The sequence below is a fragment of the Myxine glutinosa genome, chromosome 2 (genome assembly GCF_964187855.1).
Source record: "Myxine glutinosa chromosome 2, kmMyxGlut1.1, whole genome shotgun sequence".
In the NCBI taxonomy this organism is placed as follows: domain Eukaryota; kingdom Metazoa; phylum Chordata; class Myxini; order Myxiniformes; family Myxinidae; genus Myxine; species Myxine glutinosa.
The window spans coordinates 190,616,236-190,637,817 of record NC_136262.1 but is presented as its reverse complement, the minus strand read 5'-3'; the positions used below and the strand labels follow the sequence as shown (position 1 = coordinate 190,637,817).

At 52.8% G+C, this 21,582-nt stretch overlaps 1 protein-coding gene across 1 annotated transcript in view; it reads left to right on the top strand.

Annotated features, from left to right (window-relative positions):
- The first annotated feature begins 414 nt into the window (after nt 1-414).
- LOC137420975 (lipoprotein lipase) overlaps nt 415-21,582 on the top strand; it is a 211,720-nt gene continuing 190,552 nt past the window's right edge. The window contains exon 1 of the mRNA XM_068106542.2: nt 415-809. Within this exon, the coding sequence (XP_067962643.2) occupies nt 719-809 (91 nt within the window). The 5' untranslated portion in view covers nt 415-718. The remainder of the gene's footprint in view (nt 810-21,582) is intronic.

Here is a 21,582-nt window from a genome sequence, read left to right as displayed (position 1 = left end):
ATAAAAGTTAATAAAATTAAGAAAAATAAAATAATAAATAATGAAGAATTTAGATGAGGATACAAGTCCAAAGAACATTTGAGATTTGCGAAGTCGAGGATACGAACTCAACAGGAGAACGAGGTTGAGAGCTGGAAGTCCACAGGAACACCTTCGAGTTCTTTCTGAGACCAATGGTTCAAATTTCCTTGGAGTTGCGATGATTGTTGAAGAAGTCGGTTGTTTTACCCGAGCTTCTCGCAGAACACGGAAGAATGTGAGGCCGAGGATTGTACACTAAAAGAAAGCTGCGACGTATCCAGCTGTTGTCCGCACTCTGACCTTTGACTGGATGTCGATGGCGAGCTGGGAAAAGAGGGGCTGGAGATGGGCAGGCATAGAGAGTCTGGGGCGGGTGGGTGGGAACACACACGTCCCTTTTGCCCATTCGTGCTGCGATATGGGGTGACACATTCTTGGGCCGAACACCCATGTACTTTAGGCCTGAATGAACCTCCAACCAAGAGCTCGCACTTTCTCTGCGGATTCCTCTGGCAGGGCGGCATTCCTCCTCCGACCGGATCCTATACGATCCTAATATTACTAAATCTGCCGGGAAAAAAAGCACTTCCAGTCCCACAAATCCAGAAAGGCAAATCGTTCGTTCATTCTGCGAGTTGAATTGTTTAATTACTTTTTTTTGAATCTTTCGAACTTTCATCCAGGTGTTTTTTGAAGCATGAAGATGAGACTGTTGGTGGAAATCATTTTCTTGAACCTGTGTCTTGTTTCGTGGAGCGGTCCCACCTCAGCGCTCTTCAATGTTTCCGGTAAGGTCTCGACTCCATTCATTGGAAGGTCCGCTGTGCCCTCGTGTTGTGTCACAAGTTTCTCTTTCACTCCATTCTCATTGATTTCAACGCTCCGACGTGTTTTACACTTCATGAGAATTTATTTATTTATTTATTTATTTATTTATTTATTTATTTATTTATTACCCTGGTCGATAAATAAATATTTTATTTCATTCAGAGCTGCAAAATATATTGCCCTGGAACTGTTTAAGTTGATGTTTGTTCAAGTTTCGTTGTTTGTTTTGTTGTTTAAACAAAAAAATTGTTTAAGTTTCGTTCACTGCAAATGATGAACTCACATATTGCACTTTACGTTGCATTTCATTGGGTAGCGATCAATATGGGGACACCCAGAGTGCCCCAGGAAATGATGCAACTTCCTCCAAGCTCAGTGGCTGTTTGTCTCGTCTAACAATCCTGTGTTGTGTCTTGTGTATATTGGGTGTATCCAAGAGTGTGAGATGTTCGAGTCTATAAAATAACAAAGACAGGGTGCTGCATCAAGGAGCATGCTGTCCTTTTTTTGGTGACCTTAAGCCGGTTGGCGCATTTGCTTGCATTTTTGTTGGGCGTTCAATATCCCACTGTGTGAGGTAGCAAGTTTCAAATTTTGACTTGATGTACAACACCCTGAAATGGAGTAGTAACCTGTCCAGGTACGGTTCACAGACACCCCAACTGCCTCAGTAGAATTAGTGCAGTTTATAAAATGAGTAGAATCGATGCACATTATTACTCTCGCCAGACAAGACGTTATTGCATTTGGATCTGTCTGTCTGTCTGTCTGTCTGTCTGTCTGTCTGTACTCACAAAATGTGACTACCGTATGTCTATTAATTGCATGCCATTGAAATGATAATGGTAATAACACATGACAACAACGGAAATTATAATGGTACATAATTATAATTATAATGATAATAATAACGATTGATAACGATAATAGTACATAATGATGATGATAATGATAATACATCATGCTAATAATACTAGTATCTTTACCTCTGCCACCAAAGGTGGATGGAGGTTGTGTTTCCAACTGTCTGTCTGTCTGTGTTTGTTTATTTGTTTGTTTGTGAACAAAATATCTCAAAAAGTTATGGACGGATTCGGACGAAATTTGGCAGAGATGTAGCGTATGCGACAAGGACGAAATGATTCGATTTTGGTGAATATCCGGATTCGGATCCGGGTACTAGAATTTTTAAAGTGATTCTTCACCATTGGGAGATGGGGACAAAAACGATACATAGCAGGATATCTCAAATAGTTATGGATGGATTTGGACGAAACTTGGTGGACAGGTTGAGTGTGTGACAAGGAAGAATATTCGATTTTGGTGAAGATCTGAATATGGATTCGGATACGATAATTATTTAATTTCTAAGTGATTATTCACCATTGGGAGATAGGGCGAAAAACGATATATAGCAGGATATCTCAAAAGTTGTGGATGGATTTGGACGAAACTTTGTGGACAGGTTGTGTGTCTGACAAGGACGAATCTATTTGATTTTGTTGAAGATCTGAATATGGATTCGGATGCGAGAATTATTTACTTTTTAAGTGATTCTTCACTATTGGGAGATCGGGCCAAAAACGATACATAGTAGGATACATCAAAAAGTTGTGGATGGATTTGGATGAAACTTTGTGGACAGGTTGTGTGTGTGACAAGGATGAATCGATTCGATTTTGGTGAAGAACTGAATATGGATTCGGATATGAGAATTATTTAATTTATAAGTGATTATTCACCATTGGGAGATCGGGCCAAAAACGATATATAGCAGGATATCTCAAAAGTTGTGGATGGATTTGGACGAAACTTTGTGGACAGGTTGTGTGTGTGACAAGGATGAATCGATTCGATTTTGGTGTAGATCTGAATATGGATTCGGATATGAGAATTATTTAATTTATAAGTGATTATTCACCATTGGGAGATCGGGCCAAAAACGATATATAGCAACATATCTAAAAAGTTGTGGATGGATTTGGACGAAACTTTGTGGACAGGTTGGGTGTCTGACAAGGACGAATCTATTTGATTTTGTTGAAGATCTGAATATGGATTCGGATTTGAGAATTATTTAATTTATAAGTGATTATTCACCATTGGGAGATCGGGCCAAAAACGATATATAGCAAGATATCTAAAAAGTTGTGGATGGATTTGGACGAAACTTTGTGGACAGGTTGTGTGTCTGACAAGGACGAATCTATTTGATTTTGGTGAAGATCTGAATATGGATTCGGATATGAGAATTATTTAATTTATAAGTGATTATTCACCATTGGGAGATCGGGCCAAAAACGATATATAGCAACATATCTAAAAAGTTGTGGATGGATTTGGACGAAACTTTGTGGACAGGTTGTGTGTCTGACAAGGACGAATCTATTTGATTTTGTTGAAGATCTGAATATGGATTCGGATTTGAGAATTATTTTATTTGTAAGTGATTCTTCACCATTGAGAGATCGGGCCAAAAACGATAAATAACATGAGATTTTAAAAAAAAGTTATGGGCGAGTTATGACTAAACTTGGTGGACGAGGTGGTTAGGTGACAAGAACAAGCCGATTCGATTTTGGTTCAGGTCCGGATCCAGATCCGGTCTATCATCGGGATACAAAACATAAACTGTTCAGCCTGGTGGAGGTGTGCTCTCTACCGAGTGCCGTTCTAGTTATCATTATTTATCATGATCATTATGTACTATTATAACTATGGATATTGTTGTGTACCATTAAATGGGCATCCACGCAATCCGAATCAGTTCATCCCCACAATGTAAAAAGTGATTTCAAGTCTGCAACTCCCACCGCTCCCATATCCGTGAACATCCCTTGATATTTCGTGTAATATAATTTTCTTTCATATTTTTTGCAATCGGGGCTGCATTTGTTGGCTCACCTGTAAGGAAGTTCAGGGGAGTTTTTTCGATGGCGCGTCGTCTGTCCATCTGTCCGTCCGTAAACACTTCAAACGTCTTAACCGCTGATGGGATTGCGACCAAATTTTGCACAAATTATATTTGTTGTGTTTTGACTAAAGTTTGTTCACGACATAAAAAAAAAATCTGCCCCTTTGAGGGTTTACGGGGGGGGGTTGCCTCCCGAAATAGGTATTTGCTTTCTTCTCAGAAACTACACACGCAATTTTGATGAAACTTCACCACAACCTTCATCATCCGTGATGTGCTAATGTTTGTTCAAGGCATTGGAAAAATTGGGGTCTTAGGAGGTATATGAGGTTGGGGGAGTGGGGGTTGCCCCCCAAAATAGGTATTTTGTTTTGTTTGTTTATTTAAAGTTTTATGATTATGTTAGTATGATTCGACATGCTGCCCTGTCTTCTACAAACCATTGAAATTGGTTTAAAATACCTTTAGACAGTGTATAGTGTGGTATGAAGTATGTGTATGAGTGTGTGGTATGTGAAGTGTGGTATGAAGTATGTGTATGAGTGTGTGGTATGTGAAGTGTGGTATGAAGTATGTGTATGAGTGTGTGGTATGTGAAGTGTGGTATGAAGTATGTGTATGAGTGTGTGGTATGTGAAGTGTGGTATGTGAAGTGAGGTATGAAGTATGTGTATGAGTGTGTGGTATGAAGTGTGGTATGTGAAGTGTGGTATGAAGTATGTGTATGAGTGTGTGGTATGAAGTGTGGTATGTGAAGTGTGGTATGAAGTATGTGTATGAGTGTGTGGTATGAAGTATGTATATGAGTGTGTGGTATGTGAAGTGTGGTATGAAGTATGTGTATGAGTGTGTGGTATGTGAAGTGTGGTATGTGAAGTGTGGTATGAAGTATGTGTATGAGTGTGTGCTATGTGAAGTGTGGTATGAAGTGTGGTATGAAGTGTGGTATGAAGTGTGGTATGTGAAGTGTGGTGGTATGTGAAGTGTGGTATGAAGTGTGGTATGTGAAGTGTGGTGGTATGTGAAGTGTGGTATGTGAAGTGTGGTATGAAGTATGGTATGTGAAGTGTGGTATGAAGTGTGGTATGTGAAGTGTGGTATGAAGTGTGGTATGAAGTGTGGTATGTGAAGTGTGGTATGAAGTGTGGTATGAAGTGTGGTATGAAGTGTGGTATGTGGAGTGTGGTATGAAGTGTGGTATGAAGTGTGGTATGAAGTGTGGTATGTGAAGTGTGGTATGTGAAGTGTGGTATGAAGTGTGGTATGTGAAGTGTGGTATGTGAAGTGTGGTATGTGAAGTGTGGTATGAAGTGTGGTATGTGAAGTGTGGTATGAAGTATGTGTATGAGTGTGTGGTATGAAGTGTGGTATGTGAAGTGTGGTATGAAGTATGTGTATGAGTGTGTGGTATGAAGTATGTATATGAGTGTGTGGTATGTGAAGTGTGGTATGAAGTATGTGTATGAGTGTGTGGTATGTGAAGTGTGGTATGTGAAGTGTGGTATGAAGTATGTGTATGAGTGTGTGCTATGTGAAGTGTGGTATGAAGTGTGGTATGAAGTGTGGTATGAAGTGTGGTATGTGAAGTGTGGTGGTATGTGAAGTGTGGTATGAAGTGTGGTATGTGAAGTGTGGTGGTATGTGAAGTGTGGTATGTGAAGTGTGGTATGAAGTATGGTATGTGAAGTGTGGTATGAAGTGTGGTATGTGAAGTGTGGTATGAAGTGTGGTATGAAGTGTGGTATGTGAAGTGTGGTATGAAGTGTGGTATGAAGTGTGGTATGAAGTGTGGTATGTGAAGTGTGGTATGAAGTGTGGTATGAAGTGTGGTATGAAGTGTGGTATGTGGAGTGTGGTATGAAGTGTGGTATGAAGTGTGGTATGAAGTGTGGTATGTGAAGTGTGGTATGTGAAGTGTGGTATGAAGTGTGGTATGTGAAGTGTGGTATGTGAAGTGTGGTATGTGAAGTGTGGTATGAAGTGTGGTATGTGAAGTGTGGTATGAAGTGTGGTATGAAGTGTGGTATGAAGTGTGGTATGAAGTGTGGTATGTGAAGTGTGGTATGAAGTGTGGTATGAAGTGTGGTATGAAGTGTGGTATGTGAAGTGTGGTATGAAGTGTGGTATGAAGTGTGGTATGAAGTGTGGTATGTGGAGTGTGGTATGTGAAGTGTGGTATGTGAAGTGTGGTATGTGAAGTGTGGTATGAAGTGTGGTATGTGAAGTGTGGTATGAAGTGTGGTATGAAGTGTGGTATATGAAGTGTGGTATGAAGTGTGGTATGAAGTGTGGTATGAAGTGTGGTATGAAGTGTGGTATGAAGTGTGGTATGAAGTGTGGTATGAAGTGTGGTATGTGGAGTGTGGTATGAAGTGTGGTATGTGAAGTGTGGTATGTGAAGTGTGGTATGTGAAGTGTGGTATGTGAAGTGTGGTATGAAGTGTGGTATGAAGTGTGGTATATGAAGTGTGGTATGAAGTGTGGTATGAAGTGTGGTATGAAGTGTGGTATGAAGTGTGGTATGTGGAGTGTGGTATGAAGTGTGGTATGTGGAGTGTGGTATGAAGTGTTCTTAAAAGTAGCTCCCGTAGGAATTTCGTGTTGAAATTGATTTTTTTGCTTTTCTGTATTGAATTGAGGTCAAACTATAGGGAAATGATGGGGTTCAAATTTTCCTGGCACTGGGTCCCCTTCTGGAGGGCCCTTTCGCCCTATGACCCCCGGGACTAGCTCCGCTTAAAATGAACCTACTGTGGGGGTTACCCCCATTGAGGCATAGCATAAGCATAATCCACAAGCACGGAACCAGTGGGTCTATTGATGGTATGGGCGTGGCGTGCGCTCGGTTGTTGGAGCCACGCCCCTTTAAGAGGATCTGGCGGAAGTGATGGGAGATATAAAAATGCATGAGTTCCGGTCGGGTTTTAGTTCTGCTGAAATAAAGGAGCCTTGAACAAGTCAAGAAGTGTTTTACCCTCTCGTTGTCCGCAACTCCTACACTACTTTCATAATCTTAGGGTCGTTTTAGGGGTTTTTGATGATGCTGAATCCATTTTTGACACTTTTAAAGTGACATGTGCATTCATTGACCCCCGGTGATGGGGAAGGTCGGGGGGTGAGATGTTCTGTCAATGGACCCCCACCCTGTAATAACCCTGCGCTTATCTTGGGTAAATAAGAAATCAACGTGTCCGACATTATGAGTTGTTTGGGGGATTTTTTTTTATGAAGATGAATCAATAAATGACACATCCCGAGCGATCTGCACAGTGTATCATCAAGGGACCCGACTTAAACTAAACCGTCTGATGAGATGATCCAGCGATTTTTGCACAAAACTATATATGAAATAAAAACTAAAAATACCAATCACAATGTACACCTTTATTATTGGGTTTGTTTCACAATGAAATCCATCTAGGATGAAAAACTTGCTTCACAAGAATTGTTGTAAAAATTTACAATGTACCTTCGGTTTGTCCTTTATTGATAAACTCAGAATGTTTTAATTTACACAAGTACATCGTAATATTAAAAATCCAAACCAAGAACGTAATTATTTATCATCCTTGTCTTTATCCACACCAATCATCATCACATTAAACTGTTTGCTGATTTATTCATCATCCTCATCGTCATCCTCGTAGGTATCATCTTTAATTACGTTTCCACAATCACTGCCATAGCACTTAGAGAGAGAAGTACAGGGAGGTCAGTTCTTGAAGCAGCTGCACCTACCTTTACACCCTGATTTACATGCACATTTCGTCAGTTCAATCACAGCTCGAGGGGCGGGCAGGGCGAGACACCTCACTGGAACATAAACACCGTCCTTAACATTCCAACCATTTTCTTCAATGGGAGGAAGAGCCGGAGCCTTATCACGCATGGCAATGTAATTTGCACGTGTAGCGACCCATGGGTCCCCCAAGCAAGACCAGCATCAGAATCTCCTTGCTCCAGCCGGTGACGTCACCGGCAGGGAACCACGGCGCCAGAGTGGCTGGTCACGTGACCACCAAAGCGTGCCGCGCGTGCGGGTATAATCAGCTACACCTGTTGATCACGTGACCACCGAAGCACGCCTCGCTTGAGAGGCGTGGCTTTCGGTTTCGCTTTCGGTTTCTGGTTGTGCTTTATAATGCAGCCCGATAAACGGGCTTTTCAGTGTTCCCGAGTTGGTTTTGAGAATAAATATCTTCTCGGACGAGTTTGTGTCCTGCCCGTCATTTTGTCCGTCTCATGCTGGAGCCCGGACTCCTTCACTGGTGACCCCGAATTTGCAACACGCAATGGACACCGCAGTGTCCCTCAAGCTGCCCACCTTCTGGGAAGCACATGCCGCCGTCTGGTTCGCGCAGGCGGACTCCCAGTTCGCCCTGCGTGGCATCACGGAGGACGCCACCCGCTACCATTACGTGGTCACCGCGCTCGGCTCCGCGACCACCGCCCGCTGCCTGAACTTCCTCCAGAACCAGCCCGCTGACGGCAAGTACGCCGCCATCAAGGCACTTCTGCTGGGCGCATTCGCCCTCTCCCCGGCTGAGCGCGCACGACGCCTGCTCGACCTACCTGAGCTCGGCGATACGCGCCCGTCCGAGCGCATGGACTACATGCTCGCGTTGCTCGGCGAGCACCCCTCGGATTTCCTGTTTCAGGAGCTCTTTCTTCGCCAGCTCCCGGCCCCGGTACGGGTCGCCCTGGCAGGTACGACCATCGTAAACCCCCGCGACCTCGCCAAGGAGACCGACAAGATCACTTCGGCAAGCCAGCTCGCCGTAGCGGCGAGCCAGCTCGTCGGGGTGGCTGCCGGGAGCCTTCCCGCCCGACGCCCGCGACGCAGTTTCCTTCCCGGAGACCGCCGGGCCGGCACGACTGGCAGCGGCGACGCCGCGTCGCCCGGTCCCGACGCGTCGACCGGAGCCCCCGCCGGACCCGGCCTGGTGCTATTTCCACGCCAGGTTAGGGCGGCGGGCCCGATCATGCCGACCCCCGTGCACGTTCGGCAAGTCGGGAAACGGGCGAGCCGGCGTTCCCTCCCAGCAATGAACGCCGGCCGTTCCGGAAACCTGCTGTTCATCGCGGACCGAGCGTCGGGGCGGCGCTTCCTCTGCGACACCGGCGCCCAGCTGTGCGTCATTCCCGCTTTGGCGGAGGACAGGCGGGCCGCCGTTTGCGGCCCCCCACTGGTCGCGGCCAACGGCTCCGCCATCCGCACCTTCGGCCCACGCACCGTCGCCCTCCGCTTCGGCAGCCAGCTCTTTCACTGGGAGTTCGTGACGGCGGACGTCCCCATGGCTTTGCTCGGGGCCGATTTCCTGTGTGCCCACGGGCTGCTGGTCGACGTGAAACGCCGGCGTCTCGTCAATGCCAAGACTTTCAGCTCCCTGGCGTGCGCCTTGAGCCGGGCCGCACCCACCGAGTTTTCCTGCGCCCTCCCATTGGCGGACGACTTCGCACGTCTCCTCGTGGAGTTCCCGGCCCTCACGCGGCCGACGTTTTCGGCCATCGCGGTGAGGCACGGCATCGAGCATCACATCCCCACTACGGGCCCGCCGGTGTACGCCCGGGCTCGCCGTCTCGACCCCGCCAAACTCGCCGTCGCCAAGGCCGAGTTCACGGCGCTGGAGTGCCTCGGCATCGTACGGCGCTCCGGCAGCACCTGGGCCTCGCCATTGCACATCGTCCCGAAGCCGGGGGGCGGATGGCGGCCATGCGGCGACTACCGCCGCCTCAACGACGCCACTACCCCCGACAGGTACCCCGTCCCGCACATCCAGGATTTTTCCGCCCGATTGGCGGGGCGGACCATTTTCTCTAAAGTGGACCTGATTCGGGGGTACCACCAGGTGCCCGTCCGCCCGGCCGACATCCCGAAGACGGCCGTGATCACACCTTTCGGCCTCTTCGAGTTCCTCCGGATGCCCTTCGGCCTAAAAAACGCGGCGCAGGCGTTCCAGCACCTGATGGACGGCGTGCTGCGCGACCTGCCGTTCCTCTTCACCTACCTGGACGACATCCTCGTCGCCAGCACGTCCAGAGCCGAGCACCTCCTCCACCTCCGGACGCTCTTCGGCCGCCTCAGCGAGCACGGCTTGATTGTCAACCCGGCCAAATGTCACTTTGGTGCAGCGACGATCGACTTTTTGGGCCACCGCATCACCCGGAACGGCGCTGTGCCGCTGCCGGCCAAAGTCGAGGCCATCGCCGTTTTCCCGCGCCCCCGCTCCGTCAAGGCGCTGCAGGAGTTCCTCGGGATGGTGAACTTCTACCACCGCTTCGTGCCCCGAGCGGCGCAACTCATGCGGCCCTTGTACGCCGCCCTCCGCGGCCAGCCGGCGAAGCATGACGTCGTCTGGTCCACGGACATGGAAGCGGCTTTTGCCGGCGCGAAACGGGCCCTCGCCAACGCCACGCTGCTGGCCCACCCGGTACCCCATGCCCCCATCGCCCTCACCACGGACGCCTCCGACTACGCCGTGGGCGCGGTCCATGAACAATGGGTGAACGGGGCCTGGCAGCCGCTCGCGTTCTTCAGCCGGCAACTCCTGCCCAACGAGCTGAAGTACAGCACGTTCGACCGTGAGCTCCTCGGGCTGTACCTGGCCGTCCGCCATTTTCGCCTCCTCCTGGAGGGCCGCCCATTCACGGCCTTTGTCGACCACAAGCCATTGATTTTCGCAATGGCCAAGGTCACGGAGCCGTGGTCGGCCCGCCAGCAGCGCCACCTCTCCGCCGTGTCGGAATACACCACGGACATCTGGCACGTCGCCGTGAAAGACAACACCGTGCCGACTGCCTTTCTCGGGCTGGCGCCAACGCCGTCCACCTCGGCGTGGATTTCGCCCTGATGGCGACGGACCAGGCCACCGACGGCGCGGTGCAGGCGCTCAGGGTGGCAGACACGGGCCTCCGCTTGGCTGACATCCCCTTCGTGGGCACGGTCCTGCTTTGCGACGTCTCCCAAGGCCGACCGCGCCCCGTCGTGCCGGTCTCCTGGTGGCGCCGCATTTTCGCTTCCCTCCACGACCTCTCGCACCCAGGCCGGAAGGCGTCCCAGAAGCTGGTGTCGGCACACTTCGTCTGGCACGGGTTGCGACGGGACGTCCGCGACTGGGCCAACGCCTGCACAGCCTGCCAGTGGGCCAAGGTCCACCGTCACACCCTGGCTCCGTTGGCTCCTTTCACCGTGCCCGAGCGGCGTTTCGACCACGTCCACGTGGACCTGGTGGGTCCCCTGCCCCCATCGCGGGGGTTCACCCACCTGCTCACCATGGTGGACAGGACCACCAGGTGGCCGGAGGCCGTGCCCCTCACCTCCACCACCACCGCCGACGTGGCGCAGGCGTTCATCGCCACCTGGGTCACGCGCTTCGGCGCACCGGCGGACATCTCGTCCGACCGCGGCCCACAGTTCACGTCCGAACTTTGGGGCACGGTCGCCCGCTCGTTGGGAGTCACTCTGCACCGCACCACGGCCTACCACCCCCAAGCCAACGGGTTGTGTGAGCGGTTTCACCGCTCCATGAAGGCCGCACTCATGGCCGGCCTCCAGGACGACGGGTGGGCCGACCGGCTGCCGTGGGTCCTTTTGGGCCTCCGCACGGCCCCCAAGGAGGACCTCCAGGCGTCCACCGCCGAGGTGGTGTACGGCCAGACTCTCCACGTCCCGGGCGAGTTCGTGCCCGACGCCACCAGCCCCTGGTCCGCCGCGCGCCAGCGCACTGACTTCCAGGAGGCCGCCCAACGTTTCGCCCCGGTGCCAACGTCCGGCCACGGCGACCCCCACTCCTACGTCCCCCCAGCACTCCGCACGGCGGAGTACGTCTTTTTGCGCCACGACGCGCACCGGGGGCCGCTCCGGCCATCTTACGACAGACCCTTCCGGGTCCTACGCCGGGACAACAAGTCCTTCATCGTCAGCATCGGCGGCCGGGCGGACCGGATCTCACTGGACCGCCTCAAACCGGCCCACATGGACGTTGGCCTGCCGCCACGGCTGGCTCTGCCACCGCGGCATGGCCGACCCCGTCCACTACACCCCCCGTCCGACCAACCACCACCACACCGGACCCCCCCCCCCCCCCCGCGACCGGCCAGGGGTCATTTCGGTCGGGTCATCCGGACCCCCCTCAGGTTGACCTCCCTGGACCAAGTCCATTCTGGGGGGGCGTGTATAGCGACCCATGGGTCCCCCAAGCAAGACCAGCATCAGAATCTCCTTGCTCCAGCCGGTGACGTCACCGGCGGGAACCACGGCGCCAGAGTGGCTGGTCACGTGACCACCAAAGTGTGCTGCGCGTGCGGGTATAATCAGCTACACCTGTTGATCACGTGACCACCGAAGCACGCCTCGCTTGAGAGGCGTGGCTTTCGGTTTCGGTTTCGGTTTCTGGTTGTGCTTTATAATGCAGCCCGATAAACGGGCTTTTCAGTGTTCCCGAGTTGGTTTTGAGAATAAATATCTTCTCGGACGAGTTTGTGTCCTGCCCGTCATTTTGTCCGTCTCATGCTGGAGCCCGGGCTCCTTCACACGTGTGATATGTGGTTGTGTAGCGTGGTGCTACGCACGCAACTTGTTTGCCAACGAAGGTAAGCCACAACGCGTAGGGTCAAAAGAGTCTTTATTCAATAGCTCAAACTGTAGCACTGACGTGCTCGGGGCTGCGCGCCCCGTGTATATCCCGAGGCTACGCCTACCGCTCGGGCGTGGCCGACACCCTCTTGGTGCACGGATTGATGTCACCGCGCCAGCGAGCCATCGTGTCCGCCACACGCGCCCCCCCAGAATTCCCGCGCACCTGAAGGGTCAGTTTGCGTGGCAAACGGATGACCCGACCGAAGCACCCTCTGGCGGCTGGCGGCGTCTGGGATGCCGGGATGTCATCTGGGATGCCCCCGGCGGCACCTGGGATGGGTGCAGGACCGGGGGGGGGGGGGGTGTGCCGGTTGGGCTGGGCGGTGCCGGAGGTCCGCCCGCCGGGGGCCGAGCCACTTGCGGGGGGTGGTCCACGTCGAGGGTGGGCCGGCTTGAGGCGGTCCATGGAAACGCGGTCAGGAGTACCGCCGATGTCGAGGGGTGTTTCGCGGGGTCGCGACATTTCGCGATGTCGAGGGGTGTTTCGGGGTGTTTCGCCCCGGTCTCCAGCACGCAGAAGGGCCCGTCGTACGGGGGCCGCAGCGGTGTCCGGTGGGCGTCGTGGCGGACGAACACGTACTCCGCCGTGCGAAGCTCCGGGGCGACGTGCGTTGGCGGGCACCCGTGGTGTGCCGTCGGCACCGGGACGAACCTCCGGGCGGTCTCCTGCAGTGCGGAGCGCTGCTGCGCCGCGGACCATGGTGCCATGGAGTCGGGGAGGAACTCGCCCGGCACCCGCAGCGGTTGTCCGAAGACCAACTCCGCCGCGGATGCGCGCAGGTCATCCTTGGGCGCCGTCCAGAGGCCCAGCAGGACCCAGGGGAGCCTGTCGACCCAGCCGCCGTCGCGGAGGGTGGCCCGGAGCGCGGCCTTCAAGGAGCGGTGGAAGCGCTCGCACAGGCCGTTGGCCTGGGCGTGGTAGGCCGTGGTGCGGTGCAGCTGGATGCCGAGCCCCCGCGCGACCGCCCCCCAGAGCTCCGAGGTGAACTGGGGGCCGCGGTCGGATGGGATGTCCGAGGGGGCGCCGAACCGGGCAACCCAGGTGGCGATGAACGCCTGCGTGACGTCCGCCGCCGTCACGGCCTCCGGCCACGGGGTGGTGCGGTCCACCATGGTGAGGACGTGGGTGAAACCCCGCGAGGGGGGCAGAGGTCCCACCAAGTCCATGTTCACGTGGTCGAACCGACGTTCGGGCACCGTGAACGGGGCCAACGGGGCCTGGGTGTGGCGGTGCACCTTCGCGCGCTGGCACGCGAGGCACGTCCTGGTCCAATCGCGGACGGCCTTCCGGAGGCCATGCCAGACGAACTTGTCGGCGACCAGCCCCTGGGAGGCCTTCGCGCCCGGGTGGGACAGGCCGTGGATGGCGTCAAAAACCCGGCGCTGAGAGCCCGCGGGCACGATGGGGCGAGGCCGCCCGAGGGAGACGTCGCACAAGAGGGCCGTGCCCACGCCGTCGAACGGCACCTCGGTGACGCAGAGGCCCGTGACGGCGGTCCGCAAGGCCTGGACATCGGGGTCGGCGGTCTGGTCCGCCGCCATCCGGGCATAGTCGATCCCAAGGTGGACCGCGTGGGCGACGGACCGGGAAAGGCAATCCGCCACCGGGTTGTCCTTTCCCGCGACGTGCCGGATGTCCGTCGTGTACTTGGACACAGCGAGAGGTGACGCTGCTGCTGGGCTGACCATGGCTCGGCGACCTTGGCCATCACGAAGACCAGGGGCTTGTGGTCGACGAAGGCCGTGAACGAACGGCCCTCGAGCAGATGGCGGAAGTGCCGGACCGCCAGGTGGAGCCCGAGCAACTAGCGGTCGAAGGTGCTGTACCGGCGTTCGTGCGGGCGAAGCTGCCGGCTGAAAAACGCCAGCGGTTGCCAAGCGCCACGCACCCATTGCTCGTGCACCGTGCTCACCGCGTAGTCCGACGCGTCGGTGGTGAGGGCGATCGGTGCATCGCGCGCCGGGTGCGCGAGCATGATGGCGTTAGCCAAGGCGAGCTTCACGCCCGCGAACGCCGCGTCCATCTGCTCGGTCCAAGCAACGTCACCTTTGCCCGGCTTCCCCCCGTGCAGGGGGCGCAGGAGCTGGGCGACGCGGGGCAGGAAACGGTGGTAAAAGTTCACCATGCCCAGGAACTCCTGGAGCCCCCTGATCGTGCGGGGGCGCGGAAACCCCTTGACCGCCTCCACCTTTGCCGGTAAGGGGGTGGCCACTTGCCTGGTGACGCGGTGCCCGAAAAAGTCGATTTCGGCGACGCCGAACCGGCACTTGGCAGAGTTTACGATCAGGCCATGCTGGCCCAGGCGTTCGAAGAGCGTGCGGAGGTGGCAGAGGTGCTCTTCGCGGGACGCGCTTGCGACGAGGATGTTGTCCAGGTAGACGTAAACGCAATCCAAGTGGCGCAAGATGCTGTCCATCAACCGTTGGAACGCCTGAGCGCATTCTTCAACCCGAAGGGCATCCGAAGAAACTCGAAGAGGCCGAATGGTGTAATGATGGCCGTCTTCGGTATGGCCTCCAGCCTGACGGGGACCTGGTGGTACCCGCGGATGAGGTCCACCTAAGAAAATAAGGACATTTTCGCCAATCGGGCGGAAAAGTCCTGAATGTGAGGGACCAGGTAGCGGTCGGGGGTGGTGGCATCGTTGAGGCGGCGGTAGTCTCCACACGGCCGCCATCCCCCGCCAGGCTTCGGCACGATGTGCAGTGGCGACGACCAAGCGCTCTTGGAGCGCCGTACGATGCCCAGCCGCTCCAGCGTAGCGAACTCCGCCTTCGCCACTGCGAGCTTAGTCGGCTCGAGGCGGCGTGCCCGGGCGTAGACCGGTGGCCCGACGGTGGGGACATGATGTTCCACCCCGTGCTTGACGGCCACCGCCGAGAAGGTGGGCCGCGTGAGGGCCGGGAAGCTGGCGAGGAGGCGGGGTGAACTCGTCCGCTGCCGGAAGCATACAGACCAACCTCGCCGGGACCGAACCACTCAGCAAGCCGCTTGGCAAGCCGCTTGGCGAGCCGCTCGGTGAGCCGCTCAGGGAGCTGCCCAACAAACTGCTCAGCGCGCAAGCAAGCGAGCTGAACGTTTCCGCCTGGATGAGGCGTCTATGCTTCACGTCCACCAACAACCCGTTTGCACATAGGAAGTCCGCACCGAGCAATCCCATGGGCACGCTGGCGGTTACGAACGTCCATTGGAAGCGTTGCCCTCCGAACCGCAGGGAGAGGCAGCGCTTCCCGAATGTGCGTATGGGTGTACCGTTGGCTGCAAGCAACGCGGGGCCCCGGCCCGCGGTTCGCTTGTCGGACGTGGAGGCGGGGATAATGCTCACCTGTGCGCCTGTGTTGCAGAGGAAGCGACGCCCGGACAAGGTGTCCATGACAAAAAGGATGCTGCCGGAAAGGCCGACGCTCAAAGCCGCTACCGAGCGCCGGCCCGGGAGTTTCCCGACTTGCCAAACGAGCACGGCGGGCAACAATTCCTAGCCTTGTGGCCAAACCTGGCGTGGAAACGGCACCAGGTTTGCGGCGGAGGCGGAGGCCGCGGCTTTCGCGGTGGTGGTGGGCGGGGCGTGGCGGCGGCCACAAGGTGTGCATCGGCATCAGCCTCGGGATCCACGAGGTGTGCATCAGCATCAGCCTCGGGATCCGCGACGGCCGCACCGACTCTCGCCCGCGTGTCACAAGCCGCTAAAAACTTGTCGGCCTCGATGGCCAGAGCGCGGGGTTCCTTTATTTTGGAACCGGCCAACGCGAGGCGTACCTGTGCCGGTAGCTGGCGTAGAAAGAGCGCCCGGAATAAAAAAATCCGGGGCTTTGTCACCCAGCAGCGAAAGCACGTAGTCCATCCGGACCGATGGTCGTGTGTCGCCGAGTTCGGGAAGGTCCAGGAGGCGGTCGGCCCACTCGCACTCCGTGAGGCCGAACGTGGCGATGAGGAGACACTTGAGCGCCTCGTACCTGTGGTCGGCCGGTGGGTTCCGCAGGACGGACACGACTCGGGCGGCTGTGCCGGGCCCGAGGGCGGCGATGACGTGGTAATAACGTGTCTCATCCGCCGTTACGCCTCGAAGTTGGAACTGTGCCTCGGCCTGCACGAACCATACTTCGGCCTGAGCTTCCCAAAACTCAGGGAGCTTCACCGCTACCGCGTTGTTGGCCATGGCTCGTTCTGTGGTCAGCGACGGCTGAACCAAAAGGGGTCACCAATGTAGCGTGGTGCTACGCACGCAACTTGTTTGCCAACGAAGGTAAGCCACAATGCGTAGGGTCAAAAGAGTCTTTATTCAATTGCTCAAACTGTAGCACTGACGTGCTCGGGGCTGCGCGCCCCGTGTATATCCCGAGGCCATGCCTACCCCACGGGCGTGGCCGACACCCTCTTGGTGCGCGGAATGATGTCACCGCGCCAGCGAGCCATCGTGTCCGCCACAGTAGTAAGGCAGCTCGAGTAGGAGGTAACATTTCTCCCTCCAAGTTCTTGGAGCGAAACATTTCCCATTTTAGAGCTGATAGTGTTGTGGGACCTGCCGAGCAGTACACGCGGCAGATGAACTGCTCCAAACCCTTGACCTGTGGTGGCAATTCGCCATTGACCAGGACACTCGGTATAGGACCTTCACCAAGCACCATGAAGCAGTTGATTGCTGGGTCATCTTCTTCAAGCTTCATGTAGGCACCAACCCAGGTCTTCTTGGAAATACCCACAAATTTCCCACCTCAGTCAGCGCCGGTGAAATTGTGGAATCCAATGAGTCCTTAGCATTTGTGACGTCCGATTACTTGCACTCGCTCCACCACATCAATTTCTCTGTATTTTGTGCTCTTACCAGGTCAAGAACTTGAGGCGAGTTAGAGCTCCAAGTGGACCATGAGAGACCAGGTCAAGAAGAAGCATGAGAACATCAGTGTCTGGTGACCAAACACACATCTCCTGCCAAGCGTTCTCCGCTACAGATGATATTTATCTCGCACCCTAGAATGAATGCTGAGGGGCAGGCCAATTGAGAGAGGTGTCTGAACTGTCTGCTGAAACCCATCTTCCTTCTTTGGTTGATGCTCCACCAGATGATCAGTTCGAGTATTTTGGATGAGGAACTGGCAAGCGACGCCAACAACTTTGTCTACTTCTTCATTGCGAATTCCAGAAACTTTGAGGATATGACGGCCAAAGAGGAGATGAGTGAGGAAGAACTGGAGTAGCGGAGGATTCTCAAAGTCTTCAAAGCCACCGTTGAACGACCAGTTTCGGTACTCCATCATCTCCTCTCGTACAATGTTTGCCATGCTCTTCAAGTGGTCAATTGTGCCGTCATTATCCAGCACGGCAGACCGAAGTTCCATAGCAATGCTAACTGCTGTTGGGAGGACAAGATTGTCAGGCTCATTTTTGCGCAGCCATTTGACGAACTGGACATTAGGAAGCCGTTCAGATATCAGTTTTTTCAGATGTTTGCGGTAGTTTTCTCTCTCATTAACCTCTACCTGATACCTCTTCAAAATTGACAGGTATACAACATTCACCTTAGCCATGTTTAGGGTAACATCATCGTCAGAGAGGGTGTTTTGAATGGAGAGGAGCAGAAGGTGCCCAAATCTAATGGAGCGAGTTGCGCTTTGCATAACTCAAGAATTTCCTATGATCGTACTTTTCCAGAGCAGAAGCATCCCCCGGCGCTCTCTAACTCAGATACACAAGCTGTTACATGGTCTTGAGTCTTGCGTTTTATCTCCAGGAAGTTTTCACCCATGTTGTCCGATAAAACGCGATGAAGAGGTTCTGAAGCATCGTTAGCACAAAAGCTGCAGGACAACAACAAACACACCTGTGCTTTTAGTGTGGTTTTTGTCCTTTTAGGGTGGGAAGAATCAGTTGCACTGGAAGGTCGCCCAGGTCCTCGAGAAGAACATGCAGGGGAATCAGGTCGGGTTCGTTTACCTCTGAGCTTTTCAATCACGTTCTTGTTGACGATGGGTTTCCGACATTCAGTATAACACACACATTTGCATTCCGCTTCACTCAAGCTACCCAAGTGGTCACTAAGTTGTTTCATATCAAGCTGGGGTTCGTTTACCTCTGAGCCTTTCAATCACGTTCTTGTTGACGATGGGTTTCCGACATTCAGTATAACACACACATTTGCGTTCCGCTTCACTCAAGCTACCCAAGTGGTCACTAAGTTGTTTCATATCAAGCTGGGGTTCCTTTACCTCTGAGCTTTTCAATCACGCTCTTGTTGACGATGGGTTTCCGACATTCAGTATAACACACACATTTGCGTTCCGCTTCACTCAAGCTATCTAAGTGGTCACTAAGTTATTTCATATCAAGCTGACCCAAAGATACTCGTTCATTACAGCAAACAATTAGATGTTCAACCACACTTGGGTTATTCACCAGTCTCTTGCTTGGGGTAGGTAGCACCCTCATTGCAGATGACGCACACACTGCTTGACATGATGATGAGAATCTCACCTGAAAGAGAGAAAAAAAACAGCATTAGCATGTCAACAGCATTACCAAAAAAAAACAGCATTACCAAAAAATCAATTTTAACACACAAATCTTATGGGATTACGCTTCATACCACACTGGTGGTATACTGTTTATTCTACCAGGTGAGCAGCAGGGGTATCGCCCCTATGTTTGCTATTTCGGTTTCATGTGTAACTCCTTTTATTCGCACCTGTCGTTTGGGTACAAAGTGGACGTGGGTGGGCTTTGCAATTTGGGATGTGTTTCTCATTCTTGTTGTGTATTGGAATTTCTTTTTCTTTTTAAAATCACTTCATATCCCAGGAGCATTAAGGGTAGTTCAGAGATTACCAACTGGACCATGCATTGAGTAAAACCGACGCCATTAAATATTAATGAGCATCTTCCAGAGAACATGCAACATGCATGAATGGTTGTGCATTTTTTTAATAATGAGAATTAGCATGTTTCTGGCAATACGGATGTTGAAGTTAAATGGATCAATGAGTCGGAAAGGCGTTCATGTAAATGAGGAATAGTTTGATCCGGATGCACTACCCCTGAAGGTGAACATCAAAACTATTGGAAGAAGAAGAGTTATTATAGCTTCACCTAATCCGTGTTCTTCACTTGTAGAAACTAATTTGGACAACAAAGATCGGGTTGATACACAGAAGAAAGCTTGGGGAGAAAAATGAAGTGCTGCAGCATTACATTAAGTGTCCACAAAGAAAGCATCCACTCTTTATTAAAAATATTCTTGCTTTGTCTTGTATATTCCACTTGAGGGGCGACCTGGCACTGCACTGGGGGTAGGAGGTGTAGAGGGGATACGGCCAGCTTTGACCGGCGAGGTGAACCTTTTCCGGTGGTGGTTTGGGGATGTGTTGCGAATTGAAAAGCGATGGAGTTGTTGGCCTCATGGTGTTTACCTTTTACCTGCGGAGCGGCCGCAGCACTGCCTGACCCCACATCCCAATATATACTTTATAGTGGTCTTTTCTGGCCTCAAAACAGACGGCAAGGCCAACGTGTGGTAGCTTAAAACATTGCTCAGATTATGAAGTATTGTAGCGGTTACCGCTGGATGCACACAATCGCCTTGCACCGGCCAGAACACGGCCAGACGCGCCTCTCCAGGGCATGCCCGGACTCACTGTTCCCGGGCACGCCCGAACCTCCCGGGCACGCCCGGTCTCGTCTTTCCCGGGCATGCCCGCTCTCGCCTTTCCAGGGCTCGCCCAGAGCGTCCGGGCATGCCCGCTATCGCCTTTCCAGGGCTCGCCCAGAGCGTCCGGGCATGCCCGCTATCGCCTTTCCAGGGCTCGCCCAGAGCGTCCGGGCATGCCCGCTCTCGCCTTTCCAGTGCTTGTCCAGAGCGCCCGGGCACGCCCAGCCTCGACTTGCCAGGCCGCAGCCAAACACGCCCGGGCAGGTCCAGACTCGCCTTTCCAAGGCTCGCCCTTGACACCCGGGCATGCCCGGTATAGCTTTTGCCGGGCAAACTTCCCGACATAAATGTGTATATATATTGCTGCCCGATAAACGGGCTTTTGGTCAGAATACCTGAGCTGTTTTGTTTTAATAAAGCAACTCGGACGAATTCCGTCTTTGGTCGCGTCACTTCTTTCGACTCGTGTTGGAGCGCAGCTCCCTCAGTATCAACACCCAAAGGTTGGGGCCTCTAGTTGCTACGGCTTGACTATGAAAGAGTAACGTACAAGCACACAGGCCAACACAATATTTCAATGTTTTCATTGCACAACATGTGCCCGAACCCCTACTTCGTGCATCACTGGGTACCGCACCCAAGCTGGGTCACCTGATTATTACTTTTTTGGCTTTTTTGGGGGGGGGTAGGGGGGGGGGTGGCGGGGATGGGGGGTCCCTCATCGTGAATGATATTCGACCCAAAGAGAGCCAATGGTAATCTAATGCAACTAACCTGGGCAGTGTATAATCAGCAGTGGCCTACAGGCCTAATGTGCTAGCCCCACCAGATAAACAAGATGGTGGCCGTACCATTTCGTCTTGGTGCTATGGTGGGTGGAGTCAAGTGACAGATGTGGGTGTGGTCCGGCAGCTGTCCAACCAATGGGTGCACATTTCAAAAATCGACACCCAACAACAACAGCAACGTGAAACTCTTATAGACCTGTGAATATATAATTCCAACCACCCCAATCTTTTACCATATGCATATATGAGTTGTTTTGTATTTATTTGCTTTGTATACAGCTTCATTTGTATTTATTAACGAGTTTAGTGTGGTCACAAATAAAGAACTTGCAGTAGGTCATCCTGACGAGTTCATAACAGGTGCGACATCTGGATCAGCGGCTCTGCTTTAATTTGTTTGTGACCATAAAGGCATCAATCTCAGTCATTAATCTCATAAATGTGTTAGTATAATTCAATTGCATAACGTCAGTGTCTTGTCACATTAGGGTCAGTGTGCTCCCTTCTTTTAATACATAATGTGTATGTGTGCGTGCGTATATATATATACGAGGGGCAATCAATAAATAACCTTAAAATATTTTTCACAACTTGTTTATTCCATGTACGTGTGTAACAACTGTTATTTTTCAACATAATCTCCATTGTGTTCAATGTATTTTTTCGAGCACTATACTAAGGCCTGGATTCCTCTAGAAAAAAAAGATATATTTTGACTGCTTGTGTAGCCATTCGTGCACCGCCTCTTGGACC